General features: G+C 40.0%; 1 protein-coding gene across 1 annotated transcript in view; it reads left to right on the forward strand.

Moving 5' to 3' along the window:
* tpcn2 (two pore segment channel 2) overlaps nucleotides 1–15,072 on the forward strand; it is a 34,656-nt gene extending 19,584 nt beyond the window's left edge. The window contains exons 19-25 of the mRNA XM_032561462.1: nucleotides 734–805; nucleotides 945–1,018; nucleotides 10,718–10,814; nucleotides 11,035–11,117; nucleotides 11,243–11,324; nucleotides 12,843–12,934; nucleotides 13,013–15,072. Of these exons, the coding sequence (XP_032417353.1) occupies nucleotides 734–805; nucleotides 945–1,018; nucleotides 10,718–10,814; nucleotides 11,035–11,117; nucleotides 11,243–11,324; nucleotides 12,843–12,934; nucleotides 13,013–13,139 (627 nt within the window). The 3' untranslated portion in view covers nucleotides 13,140–15,072. The remainder of the gene's footprint in view (nucleotides 1–733; nucleotides 806–944; nucleotides 1,019–10,717; nucleotides 10,815–11,034; nucleotides 11,118–11,242; nucleotides 11,325–12,842; nucleotides 12,935–13,012) is intronic.
* Nucleotides 15,073–15,398: the final 326 nt, after the last annotated feature.

The raw sequence follows: 15,398 nt of genomic DNA on the forward strand, positions 1-15,398 counted from the left end.
TTCCCCACACAATTTGTGGAACAAGCAGCATAAAAATATGATCTGCATCAACTTTTCTGGGCTTTATAGATGCACTCCAGCAGAGCCACAAAACATAACATTATCCTGGAATTATTTGGCAACCCAGCAGCTTAAAACTGACATTGCTATAGGGTATTTTAAATCTGTATTTTGTCATTTATATTTTATATTCTTTAAATGTTCCAAATATTTCAACAGCAATGTTTTCCATCATTGTATCTATGCCTCCATCTCGCAGTAGTGACCACAGACAGCTTAGCGTGCCAGTCCATCTGCCCGCCCTGATTATCAGTGTAGGTTTTGCATATTCATAAGTTTATGAGAATAGCAGGTGCAATAGATTTTGAGTGTCTGCATAAATGACAGAACGAGAACACAGACACCTGCTATTCTCCCCATTTTGCTGACGCGACGCTGTTTGCGTGTTGTTTGTAGATTAGGTTTGTGTGCTCTATCAAGTTTGCACTTCTTTTTGCACAAATCTTTTAGAGATCAGGCCCTTAGGAGAAAATTCAATATTTTTGCAAACTACATAGGCCTAAAACTGGATGTGCTAATTTAGGCTAACTGTTGTCTCTGCGTGCATGCGTATGTGCGTGCATGCGTGTGTGCGTAAACAGAAGTAATGGGATATCATAAAAGCCATATTAGCACTCATAAATAACGTGTAAGCCCCAAATTCATCTTCACATCTTTTCCTTTTGGTCTGCAGCTCATGGCTCTGGTTGCTAGTACTCTGCTGGATCTGGTGAAAAATCTTCGAGCATTTGCTGGGATTCTAGTGGTGAGCAGCCTTCATTCATCCACCTGAGCTTCATGGAGGGTTGTTCTATATGAGAAGCTGAATGTTTCTTTCCAGCTCATCCATAAATTAAAATAATATTCCTGTAAATTGACCTGAACTGGAACATGTCATCATGCAGGTAGTGTACTACGTGTTTGCTGTATTTGGGATCTGGCTGTTTGAGGGTGCCATTAAACCTCCTCCACAAATGAGGTATGAAGTCTAACGCAATAAAAACACGAATAGGAGAAATTTTAAAAATAGCTCATGAGGTGTGCTGAAACACTTTAGTGGTATGTTTGAAACAATGCGTGTAGATCCCAATTCATTCAATGACAGGTAAAACATTCCAGATTTGATGTGCAGTTTTACTGTTTGTGTCAGGATCTGTGTTTTTCTGTGTTTATTTAGAGTTTTCTGTGTCCTTAAGTCTCTTCGTTGTCCTGTCCTCCCCTTGATTCTTCCCAGGTGTGTCTCGTTTCTGTGATTACCCTCCCATGTATTTAACTCCACCTGTGTTCCTTGTTCCTCGTCAGGTCCTCGTCAACGTCAATGTCTAGCCTAGTCGTCGTCAGTGTTTCCATGTGCCTGCTGTTCGTTGTTTGGACTGTGCTTTATCCATTAAATCACCATATTCATCTTACCTGGGTCCGCTGCGTCTGCCTCACCACTCTCACCACCCGCACTTCATGACAGTTTGTAGATTTAGTTTTTTCAGAATGTTTAATAAACCAGTTGTAATAAGTGGATGCAAGGTTTCCCCCAGTGTATTATAAGCCTGGCGGCCCGCCATGCTTTAACAGGCCAAATTTATTTTATTTCTAAAAGATAAGTTTATAGTTTATGCATTTAACGCCGGGTGACCAATCACAGAGCTGGCGCCTCTGCACGTTGCCACCCGCGCTGCCGCTGCTTGATCTCTGAAGTTTACCTCAGTGCACATCGTTCGTGCCTCCTTTCACTAAAACTGGACACAGGCTGACCTGTATGGATATTTACATCACCCCCGCTTCCCCCCGTGTGTTATTATTTTCCTTTGGCGAACTCCACACAGCAAGGTAAGAGTTTAAAACCCACCGCGTTAGATCTGGTTGCGCAGCTCTATGTGAACCACAAGAATAACTTGCAATTGCGCTTTCAAAGGTGCGCATTGAGGAAGCGGTGAGAATGATTTATATTTGTGGACAAAACATTATGGGGCCTTTACATCTCAACACGCTGCCCAGTGTGTGGCTCTGTCTTCCCTGTAAAGTTTATGTACGTGGTCCCAGTTGACCTGTGCGGTAGTGGTTAACGAACCATCTCTAACCACATCATGCAGGTTCAGCCCTGTGATGAGCTTTCGCGCTCTTCTCGTAGTCACGCAAAAAAAATAATGCTAATTTTTTTTTTTTTATTTTAGCATTATTTTTCTGGTTACACGATGCACCGAACCATATCAAATGCTAGTGATGGGTCCGGCAACACCGATGCGTCGGCGCATGCGTCAACCCGTGTTGGTGCGCGCATTGCTTTCAGCAAGTCCCGTGGACCGATACAGGAACTGTTTTGAAATGACACTGGCGCGCCAAACTGTGTTTATAAGGAAACAAATCTGTCAACGGGATGCATTTGCCAAAATAATTCTTGATCTTTTACGGTACAGCGTCAACTATGGAGCAGGCTCAAGGCAAACCAAAGGTTTCGTAGTTTGGGACCATTTTGATCTTACATCAGAAAATAAGGTATTGGTTATCACTTCGTTGTTGTTTCATCCGGTTCTTTTCAGTTTCTACTTGATCTATCTGAATCCAAATTTAGCTGAAATTGACTCTTAGTTTATTTTCATATTATGTTCTGCAGGTTAAGGGTTGCATATGTTTGACAGGACTGTCTTATTTAAATAAATCCACCTCCTCAATGCTGAGGCATTATAGGCATAATTATAGGCATTATACAATAAAATACAATTACTTAAATCCTATTGTATAGTCTAGTATATCAAATCAGTCTGTCAGCTATGTTGCCTGTAGGGATTTTTAATGTCCAGCAGGTGTCAGTATTCAGTGACACAGTATCGACACAGTATCAATACAGTTTTGCTATGGGTCGAAACACTTAATGACGCCTCATTTACGTCAAATGCTTTGTCCATTTAGTCAGCCAGAGTTAGTGTGCACGGCCACGCGGAGATCAGAAAAACTCGTCCCATAAACTTGGGCAACCAAAACAGTTTCTGTGGCCCTTATTAAAACCTCAACAGACACAAAATGGAAGAGCTATTAAAACCACATTAGCAGCATTGAATTAAATCTCCCATTTGTTGCTCTTCTCTGCGTGCAGTGCTGCGGATTTAACTCATTATGCAGAGCCGGTCCAAAGCTGTAAGAGGCCTTGAGCAAAATTTGACTGAGGGACCCCTTTTGTTGCTAAAAACATCAACACCTCTAACAGCTTCTGTGTTAAGATTTAGTTAAATCTGGGAGAGGGGGAGTAGTTTAATTGGCCAACCTAAAAAGTAATAAGATATAATTGCAGTTTACTAATTTGTATTTGTGAACAAACAGAGCTCAAACTCAAAGATTAAACTCATAGCATCAGATTGTTGCTGTAACAACATAGTCTAACTATGAAGATTGTTCTTTGAGCTTTTACAAAGTAAGCTCAAAGCTTACTTTGAGCTTACTTAAAATCTTACATTTAAATGTTAAACAATTTAAAATATTTAAATTTATGTGTGCTGAAGCCATTAAATCAAATTTAGTAGTATTGATAATCTCAATAAACAAATGTTACATTTATATATCTGTGGTCTGTGTTCAAAATACCAAACTTATGAAACCTATTTTAACTCTCTCTGGAAGTAAATTTTCTTAATTCTATCATTATATATGTACTTTCAACTCTTTCACCAACTATTGTTTTCAACGATCGTTTTATCTGAGCCACCTTCACACCCTTATACTCTTTTCAAGCTTTTCTAGGTCTTCATTAAGTATTCTTGATATCATTCCTCTTGTTGCTTTCTTCTTTCCTTAAATCATTTTCTCTCACACAATTTTTATACAGATACTTTCCATATTCAAAGCTTTGTCTTTCTGTTCTTCTGTTTTACTAATGATCATTACATTCCCAACTTTAAAACAGGCCTACAAGCTGGTATTAGAGGGCATTGCCCGCCCACGGAGTCTGTCTTCCTGTCCACCTTCCTGGACTGGACGTTGTTGTTGTTTTTTTTGTTTGTTTGTTTTTTTAAATTATTTTTACCTCAGAGTGGCCAACTTTTTACCTTTCCCATTTCGATTTGATGCAGTAGGAACTCCCGTACTTCCCGTATCTGACTGTGCCCTCTGTCTCCGGCACTTTTTTCAGTCGGTGCAACAGTTTAATCCATTATTAACATGCCATAACATGTTTTTCCGAGTCACCTTTAAACGCAACAAAACCCTAAGACACTTGCGCCGGTTTTAACAGGTGCGTGACAGAGACAGGGAGATGCTGCTACTGTGCAGTGGCCTCATGCATAAAAGAGTGCGCAGTTTTCACACTAAAACCTGGCTTACGGAAAAATTTAGAAAAGTGCGGCGCACAAAAAAATTCGGATGTATAAAGCCGTGCGCAAGTGGCTGCAGCGCACCTTTCGGGAAATTGAGCGCAGCTGCGTCTGCGCTGTCGCCACCCATAAATACATATGTAAATTAGTATAAATACCCGGAACTCTGCCATCACGTGGAGCAATAACCATGGCAACGTCCTTGTTTATAGAAGTGTAAATATTTATAATAATAATGATAACTGTATATTTTATTTAAAAGGTTCGTTCAGGACACATAATGTCACCTCACAAAAATAAAAATAATACATTTTAAAGAAAAAAAATAAATAAAGAGATCGTGCAAATGCCTATTTGAACAGTAGCTCCTTCAGCCGGGCAGACAGCGTGTCACAGAGTCATTTGAGTGGGGAATGTGAACGTTTAATCTAAATAGAGAAATCATGTACATAAGTTGTACATTTACAGAATAGAGATGCTTTCTGTCCATAAAGGCGCATTCACAAAGCAGGCGGCTCGACTGAACGATGAGTGCAGCTGTAGCGGTACTGCACAGTTCTTTAAGTTTTGCTCAGAGATCCAGGATGATCAGTTCAGGCAATCTAAACGCTAATAAACCATCATCAACAATTCCCAGCAGATCAATATAATCTCTGAACAAACACTCCCTCTGAATCCTTCCATTGACGATGTTCTCCATCAGAGCCAAAGCTCTCCACATTTACGCGGCACACCTTCGCGCAGCTACTTGAATACGTGTAATTATACACACCTTGATCACCTTAAAAATAATCAAACCTGTTTAATTAGCAGGTTTGAGTTAATCTGCTGATCCAACCCTGTTTTCTTTTTCAGTCAGAATGAAATTACCCCATAGATGCCTTTCACGCCAGACCGATCTTTATGAGACAAAAACTGAGGAAAAGTACTATTTACTTTTGAGTGAAGTTTTTGTAACCAAAGAATAGAATTTAGTCGGGTTCAGATAGCAGTTTACTATCAACCAGTTTTGTTTATTACAAATTTCTGGACTGAAATACATCCAACTTCATCTCAACTCAAATCATAGAATGAACAACATTCACTGTAACAGGGTCCTTGGTAGAGAGAAAAAACAAAAACAAAAGAAGCTGGCCAGCAAAAAAAAAAAAAAATCATATAGAGCTCTATATTTGTACGTGTGTGTCTGGTGCATACAAATGAAAAGGTTGTCTTGACTGGGATAGGGACCCAGAATGATGATGGCAGCCGGTGTCCACAAACACGAAAAATTCAGCAGCCTCTCCTTCCTCCTGTGCAGGCACACGAAGGCCCAACGTTCCTCTCACAACAATGCACTAGCAGGGAAACATCATATGGGCATAAACGTTAGGCGATATGCAGAAGCCAGGCTGAGACTAGCATGTCTCTGCTCTGCAGCAGCTCTGAACTCTAAAGCCCGGGAATTCCCCTAGCAACTGCAGTCGGAATGCTACCGTAAAGTAATGTCTTAAAGGGACACTACCCATAAAGTAAAAGAATACAGAAAAGCAAATAACACAGAATATACAAATACAGCAGGGTTACATTTTCACATCCTTTTATTTTTACTTTCCTTATTTTGTGTGCGTGTTATGTTATTGTCTGAGGAAAAATGCGGTTCAGTTTCATCTTTTACGTTTAAATAATAAAATATTAAAATCATGAAAAAACATCGGGTTTGATGCTTCTTGGTCTAAATAACTGAATGTCGTCAGATTTCAGTGTATTTAGGTGAGTTTTGATGGTTTGTAGTTTGATATTGTCCACGTGACTGCTGCGCATTTTCACGCCAACGAGAACGTGTGCATATATTTATGCAAAGTAAATTTTTATACATGCAGATTTGTGCGTAAAATATGGCGCCGCATATTTTTTGTGCGCATGCACGCTTTATGCATGAGGCCCCAGAACTGCGCAGGTGTGAGAATCATGGCAGGGTTGGCAGCAAAGAACTTTGCACTATGAGGGGCCGTTTAGGACAAAATTTACGTTTTGTCTCTCACACACTACCAAAAACTCTCGCATACTCCAAAAAAGTAGCCACGCACACTCCAAAAAATTACGTTTTGTCTCTCACACACTACCAAAAACTCTCGCATACTCCAAAAAAATAGCCTCGCACACTCCAAAAAATTACGTTTTGTCCCTCACACACTACCAAAAACTCTCGCATACTCCAAAAAAATAGCCTCGCACACTCAAAAAAATTACGTTTTGTCTCTCACACACTACCAAAAACTCTCGCATACTCAAAAAAATTACATTTTGTCTCTCACACACTACCAAAAACTCACGCATACTCAAAAAAATAGCCACGCACACTCAAAAATTACTCACGCACATTCAAAAAATACTCAAATTGCGTATACACACACTACTAAAATGTCACACACACACACACAAACGTTAACTTTCTCGCTCACATACACTACTATCAGCTCGCTCACATACACTGTACTAACAGCTCGCACATTCACAAACGTTAACTTTCTCGCTCACATACACTGCTAACAGCTCGCACACACACAGACGTTTATCTCTCACATACACAAGACTAAAGTTGAACACACACACAGTACTAAGACTCGTTTTATGTATGTGTGAGAGCGAGACTTTTTATGAATGTGTGAGAGCGACACTCTTTATGAATGTGTGAGAGCGACACTCTTTATGAATGTGTGAGAGCGAGACTCTTTTTGAATGTGTGAGAGCGACACTCTTTTTGAATGTGTGAGAGTTGTCACGGAAGAGGCGGGGCATAATTTTTGGATCAAACTGCGCATGCGTAGATCCTAAACTATAAGTTTCGATTGTTGACTCACTGTATGTTCTATTACTTAGTATATTTGTGCTTTTAAATATATATAGAAAGTTTAACTTTCTTGTAGATTAAATGTGCTATAGAAATAAATGAATCTGATTGATTGATTAAAAATAGCAAAATTGCTGTAGTACAATCTGTCCACTGGGTGCCAGATTGTAGCACTGTGGGCAGTCGTTGAATCGTTTAATGCGCCTGTCAAAGTGCTGGTTGCCTCCGGAGAAGATAGAATGGTGTTTAAAATGGCAGCTGCCTGACCAATTCTCTCTCGTTTCGAATTAGAGTTAGCCATGTTCGGTATAGCAAACTCTTTCTTCTTCGGCACTAGTTGGCGCCGGTTAATAATTCCTGTAATACTGGCACCCAGTGGACAGATTATACTACAGCAATTTTGCTATTTTTAATCAATCAATCAGATTCATTTATTTCTATAGCACATTTAATCTACAAGAAAGTTAAACGTTCTATATATATTTAAAAGCACAAATATACTAAGTAATAGAACATACAGTGAGTCAACAATCGAAACTTATAGTTTAGGATCTACGCATGCGCAGTTTGATCCAAAAATTATGCCCCGCCTCTTCCGTGACAACTCTCACACATTCAAAAAGAGTGTCGCTCTCACACATTCAAAAAGAGTGTCGCTCTCACACATTCATAAAGAGTGTCGCTCTCACACATTCATAAAGAGTGTCGCTCTCACACATACATAAAACGAGTCTTAGTACTGTGTGTGTGTTCAACTTTAGTCTTGTGTATGTGAGAGATAAACGTCTGTGTGTGTGTGCGAGCTGTTAGCAGTGTATGTGAGCGAGAAAGTTAACGTTTGTGAATGTGCGAGCTGTTAGTACAGTGTATGTGCGCGAGCTGGTAGTAGTGTATGTGCGCGAGCTGGTAGTAGTGTATGTGAGCGAGAAAGTTAACGTTTGTGAATGTGCGAGCTGTTAGTACAGTGTATGTGAGCGAGCTGATAGTAGTGTATGTGAGCGAGAAAGTTAACGTTTGTGTGTGTGTGTGTGACATTTTAGTAGTGTGTGTATACGCAATTTGAGTATTTTTTGAATGTGCGTGAGTAATTTTTGAGTGTGCGTGGCTATTTTTTTGAGTATGCGTGAGTTTTTGGTAGTGTGTGAGAGACAAAATGTAATTTTTTTGAGTATGCGAGAGTTTTTGGTAGTGTGTGAGAGACAAAACGTAATTTTTTTGAGTATGCGAGGCTATTTTTTGGAGTATGCGTGAGTTTTTGGTAGTGTGTGAGGGACAAAACGTAATTTTTTGGAGTGTGCGTGGCTACTTTTTTGGAGTATGCGAGACTTTTTGGTAGTGTGTGAGAGACAAAACGTAAATTTTGTCCTAAACGGCCCCTCATATTGCACAGTCCCACCCATCTAACCCCCCTTTTCCCCTAATCTTTCCTCTAGCCCCATATTAACAAGGGGCCTCATGCATAAAAGAGTGCACAGCTTCCACTCTAAGACTTGGCATATGGACAAATTTAGAGAAGTGGGCGCACAAAGAAATGCGGATGTATAAAGCCGTGCGCACGCATGTGGCTGCGCACCTTTCCTTTATACATCCCAATTTGCGGGAAATAGTGCGCAGCTGCTGGTCGGTCCTGTCACCACCCCTACAGTAAATGCGTATGTAAATTAGCCGGAGGTCTGCCACTACGTGAAGCAATAACCATGGTGACGTGGCGTCCTTGTTTGTAGCAGTATTTAAAATAATTACACATTTTATTTAAAAGATGTTTTTAGGGCACATAATGTAACCTCACAAAAATGAAAATAATAAATTTTAAAGGAAAAAAAAATCTAAATAAATAAAAAAAAAAAGAAAATAAAGAGATCGTGCAAATGTGGACGTTTATTCTAAAAAGAGAAATCATGTGCATAAGTTGTACATTTACAAAATAGAGATGCTTTCTGTCCATAAAGGCTCATTCACAAAGTGGGCGTGGCTCGACTGAAGAATGACTGCAGCAGCTGGACCGGTACCGGTACCGCACGGCTCCTTCTTTAAGGAGCACGGCTCCTTCAAGGATGATTAGTCCTTGAAGTTTAGTAATCTAAATGATAATAAACCATCATCAACATTTCTCAACAGATCAACCTGATCAATGGCTCCCTCTGAATCCTTCCATTGACGATGTTCTCCATCAGAGCCAAAGCGCTCCTCAACTACGCCGCACACCTTTGCGCAGTTACTTATACTTGTGATTGTATACAGTTGTGATTGTATACAGACCTTGATCGCCTTAAAATTAATAATCAAACCTGTTTGGATCAGCCAAACAGGCTGATCCATGTTGGCCACAAGTAAACCATGTTTACTTTTATTATTTTTTTAGTGAGAATGAAATTACCCCTGAGATGCATTTCATGCGCTTCCGCGCACAGACCAATGCGTTACATCTTTATGAGACAAAAACTGAGGAAAAGTACTATTTACATTCGAGAGAGGTTTTCACATCATTCTATTTTTATTTTCTTTATTTTGTGTGTGTGTGTGGGCGCGCACGCGTTTGTGTGTAGGGGTGTGTGTTAGGTTATTGTCTGAGGATAAATGCGGTTCATTTTTATCGTTTAAACAATAAATATTAAAATCATGAAAAAAACATGGGGTATGATGCTTCTTGGTCTAAATAACACTGAATGTAGTCAGATTTCAGTGTATTTAGGTGAGTTTTGATGCTTTGTAGCTTGATATTGTTCACAGAAAAAGTTTGAGTGACTGCCTCACATTTTCGCAACAGGGAAAAGTGTGTGTATATTTACGCAAACTTTGACGCAAAGTTCATTTTTATACATGCCGACTTGTGTGTGTAAAATATGGCACTGCACATTTTTTTGTGCATACGCACGCTTTATACAAGAGGCCCTAAGTCAAACAATAGTTTGACTGAACTGTCAGGTGAACTGGAAGTCTGATAATTACCAGTGCTGCCCTACTTTTAAGCTATCAGTGAAATCCATATCATCATGTCATCCTCTCTACCTGAGCTGTCACTCCAGTCCAGTCACAAACCAGTTTATGCCAAACCACCTGTTCGTTTTCGTCCAATCTTCGTCTGTAATGAAAATCCTTCTTTTGATAATTTTGCTCCTGGAGATAGCATTTCACCTGTCGATCACCACCGAGGAGTCTCACCTCAGACACAATGGAGCAGCATTACTGATTCATTTAACTTTTGACTGACAGATGACAAGTACAGTAGGCAGAAATGTGCCATCCACATTTTGAATGTCTGACAGACCACCCATTACTGGTGGTAATGCTACTAAACGATTTTGCCGACCGCCAATAAAAATCAGCAAGAAGAATAAAACCACCCACTGACATTTTCGTCTAGTTTTCATCTCGTCAACAAAAACTTACAGATAAATTGTCATGTCTTAGTCATCAGAGAGCAATGTAATATTTGTCATCGTCATGACAAACAGGTCGTCAACAAAATCATTTAGTTATCGTCATTGTTAGCTAAATTAACATTAGTTCACCGGCACATTTCTGATACTGTGTGTGTGCGTTCCAGTGTGTTCTCCATGGACAACACCACATCTAACTTCAGCACGGCGTGTGGCACTTACGAACAGCTGGGATACTGGCCCAACAACTTTGACGATTTCGCTGTGAGTAACAAAACACCCAGATGTCAGTCATTGGGATTCATCCCCTGTATTATTTACTTGTTCTAAGCCATCATGTAGTATAGCTGTATTCACTAAGACGGATAGATTTTACTGTTATTGTTTTATGTTTTTTGAGGGTTTAAAGTCTCAGCAACATTAGCTTTAAATGTGTTTCTGTACTGAAGCTAACTGAATGATGGCATGCTGTGCATCTGCTCAGGCAGCCATTATTCTGCTCTATGATGTCATGATCGTCAACAACTGGCAGGCCTTCATGGAAGCATACAGCAGATACACATCAGAGTAAGGAAGCTTTCTACACATACCACGGTTCTTACTTTTCAGAAGGGCTCTGTGATGATGATGATGATGATGATGATGATGATGATGATGATGATGATGATGGTGATGGTTTCTTTCCCCGCCAGGTGGTCCAAGGTGTACTTTGTGTGCTGGTGGCTCACCTCCTCTGTGATGTGGGTCAACCTGTTTGTGGCTCTCATTCTGGAGGTCAGTTTGCTGATGGAACACTGATACACAGAGTATATGCAGAAAACACCACATGAGCCCAAAGTTTGAAAGTAGGGCTGAACAGATTGCAATTTTCTGGACAATCGCCGATTACCGATCTTTAAAAAGCCGATTTTGGCCAATACTGAAATTTTGCTAAATATAGCAAGAAAATCACTGAGTTGGCAACATGATCAGTTGTTGATCGTGAACAACTGGGGTGGCTTTTGTTAACTGCACACATGTTGACATGACCTGGTGAGCTGGTCTGTCAGTCAAACACCTCTCATAGCAGACCAAAAGAGGACAGTGGCTGATTTTTAGCCTTTGCCGAGGTAAATAAGATCAGTGGATTTGATTGGCTGACACTTACATGTGAAGCCAATCACTAAATCACTCCCAAAATTAAGAAAATCGGGGCAGATTTATTAGTGCGCCCCTAATCTGAAGGCTTTCCACCGTCTGAATAAATAATGCTGAGGATGCTGGAAATAATTTCCATATCAGCATTCATGTGCTGATATGCTTTGCTTGGTTTATGTTGAACATGCTGTGGTATATTATGGCCAGACCTCTGCTATGAGGTCTAATGTGTCCAACAGACATTGTTCCATTGTTTCATTGTGATGCAACTTTACAACTGTTGCCATGTGTCTGGGTTCTCTTTAGCAAGAGGATGCTTTTTCCTTCAGCCCCTCTAAATCAATTTATGAAGTCTGAGATGCAGTATATCTTTTTGTTCCGATGTATTTATTTTATTTCTTGCAGACTTCGATCCTGCATTGAATTTACTTGAACGTTTACACTCTGGAATACTGTCAATCTGTTGTCTGTCTTAAAGGTTTTCCACCTTTGTCCATTTTGAGTTTTTTGATAAAAAGTTTTTGTGCTGGAATGAAGTATCAGCCGTTTTGAAGTAGATGCATTTTGCAGAACTGTTTTGCATCACACGAATCATGTGATCAATAAAAAGTGGTGTCATTCCAACGTGTTGAATTCATAGGGTTCCTGTAGAATCACTGACTACAATTTTCCCACAACACAGCATATGTAGCTGCTCCCAAGAAAGGGGCTTGTTGCTACAATTAAGAAGCCAATGGATATGAACATATCTTTAATAGGAAGAAACCTCCAGCCGAACCAGAACCTGACCCACTCTGAGTGTCCATCTGCCATGACCAATTGGGGTTTTGAGAAGACAAAGCATGCACACAAAGAAGAGACAGAAGAACTGATATAGAAGTACTTAGAAGATTTGGTTAATGAAATTAAAACTATTGTAGAGAGTCATGTAAGGAGAATCAGCTTTTAGCATAGAAATGGCTTCTCAGCCAGGTTTAGTGTTATCAACATTCCAATAACTGCAGATAATGATGAATCTATAGGACCAAATCTACATTTTCATAAATAAATTACTCTAAAAGGGGAAAAGAAAATTGAGATTGGTTTTTGCAGCAGATTTGATCTTAAATCTGATGTGTGAGAATATACATTTAATGGTTCTATTTTGTCTGACAGAACTTCATCTATAAGTGGGACCGTAGTCACAGCTGCTCTGTTACAGATGTGGAGAAAATCCGATATGAAACTTCAGTCCAGTTCATGTTCAAGTACGTCACCTTCCTGTTCCTGACGGTTCCAGGTATATCTGTCAGATCATCACTCATCCCTCTTGCTTGTTTTCTCAGAGAACAGATCCAAGAACCAACTGAAGAGGAATTAGCTTGCCAGTTACACCAGCACCCTCACCTCCACCTGGAATGGAGACATGAACATCAGAACATTAGGCCCTCTCTGCCTTCTCTGAGGCCCTGAAGCTGCTGGTGGAGTAGGAAGGTGTTCAAGTAAATCAAAAGTAGACTTTCCCTTCAGAAGAACTAAGCACAAGGATTCAACTGGAGGTTTACTTTGAAACTCAAACCATTAATTGGGTTAATTCAAGAGTTGCCATAAAGAACTTTTGAATGTGTAGGTTTTTTGTTTTTTTCTCTCTACAAAGAGTTGCTGTACCAAATCTGTCATTTACAGAAAAGTAAGCCATATTTTCTCTTTTTTTATTTAACTGGAGCCGTTTGAACAATACTGAACCAGGAGAGAGAGCAGAGGAGGATATGGGGATGTGGTGGAGGTTCAGAGCTACCATGGCCTCTTGGACCATTAAGACTGAGAAGCAGCAGTAATTCCTCTGCCAGGCGAGAAAACGGGAAGGCCTATTTCCTTAGAGCTCTGACTATATCCAAACAGCACTAAATACAAAATCAGTTCTCTGATTTATAGTTCATTCACCAACATTCTTGGTGCTGATTGAACCCACTGTGGTCACCATGACATAAATTACTCTGCAAAGTGCAAAATATTCGACTTCTGCACAGCACAACATGCCTGAATTAAAGTAGCTGCGCAAACCGTTTTTAACTCGACTTATGACCTTTCTGTCGGGTCAGATTCTAATACCATTGTCAGTGTTCGGGCCGTCTACTATCAGATAAGCCCAACTCAGTCAGATACACCCTGCAGGGTCACGGCTTGGCTAAATCAAGCGCTCCCTCTAATGTGTTGCAGACACAAACATGTTAGAATTGATCCAACATTTACAAAAACATGTCATCCAAATTTTGTTTTCTGGGCATAGAAGCCACTGTGGCGTCAGCACTTAATACTTAAACAAATCTGATCAGAGATTCTTTTTAGCGACAGTTGTGTCTTTAGGTTAGACTACAGTCCCAGATTTCATAGTTCTGCATTTAGGAAAAAAAGTACCCTGACTCCTAAAATGGTTTTATTTTACCTTGGATGTATTTTAGGTATCGCTGTAAATATATGAAAAGGAATTAAATCAGATTGTTTAGTTTAGTTTGTAAGTACTGCTAAAAACTTAGTCTGATGTATTGACGTTTTTCTATTTATTAAAATAATGAGAATAGATTACATTAGCCCGCTTGTGTAAGAAGCTGCTGGATTGTTGATGTGATTGGTCTGATTGCTCGTTCTAGGAGGTTGGCTGCAGTCAGCATGCTCTACATGTGGAATGAAGGGAGTTTCCAGGATTTTGTGAATTATATCAACAGGATGAGAAAAACAATCCAGGAAACACCTTGATTTGCAGAATAAATATCTTGGCTTGTGGCTGGACAATAAGCTGGACTTTACAAGCAACACAAAGCAGCTCGCCCAGACCAGGGTGTACTACTGAGATCCTTTAACATCTATGAAAAGCTGCTGGGGTTGTTTGACCAGTTTGCTGTTGCCAGCATTTAGTGATGCACTGTGGTATGCTGGGGTAGAAGCATCTCAAAGGCTGACCTTTCCAGGCTGGAGAAACAAATCAAGTAGGCTGGCTCAGTGGTCGGTATGAGGCTGGACTCTGGCAACAGTAGCAGAGAGGAGAACATTGCAGAAACTCCAGGCTATTATGGACAATGCCAGCCACCTTCTTCATTCTGTCATCAGCAGCCAGGAAAGCAGGTTCAGTAGGAGACTGCTTCTTCTAAAGTGCAGGACCAACAGACTGAGGAAGTCCTTTGTCTCTTGTGCAATGAAATTGTTCAACTCTTCACTGGAGGTTAGAAGGAAGGCTAACAGGAGTACAACAAAAACAGTGGGACTATAGGGTAGGGATGTTTATGTATTTTTAAAAAAATAACATTAATTTAAGTATTTGATGTATGGGTGCTCTGTGAGAGATGGGAATTACAATTTCCCTAAGGGAAAATCCTAAAGGGATTAATAAAGTTTCTATCCATCTGTCTGTCTGACTGTCTGCCCGTCCATCAGGTCATCCGTCAGTCTGTCTATTGTTATCTAATCTCATCTATCCAAAGCAGGTTGATTTGTCAGACATTGCTTTCCCAAGTACTAATGTTTCCTTTTGGAACACGGCTTAACACTGCGAAATGTCAAACACAGATCTAACTTTCATAAAACACATTTAATCAGGGCTAAAATGGAAATCCCATATTCTCAATCTGTGTGTGACGATGTTTAATGTATGCGTGTTTGTGTTAGTGTTATTATTTCTGGAGAAACTATATGTTTTCCCACTTTGGGCATTCAGGGAGGGAATTCGTTTGAAGC

Source organism: Xiphophorus hellerii, chromosome 4, assembly GCF_003331165.1.
Source record: "Xiphophorus hellerii strain 12219 chromosome 4, Xiphophorus_hellerii-4.1, whole genome shotgun sequence".
NCBI lineage: Eukaryota > Metazoa > Chordata > Actinopteri > Cyprinodontiformes > Poeciliidae > Xiphophorus > Xiphophorus hellerii.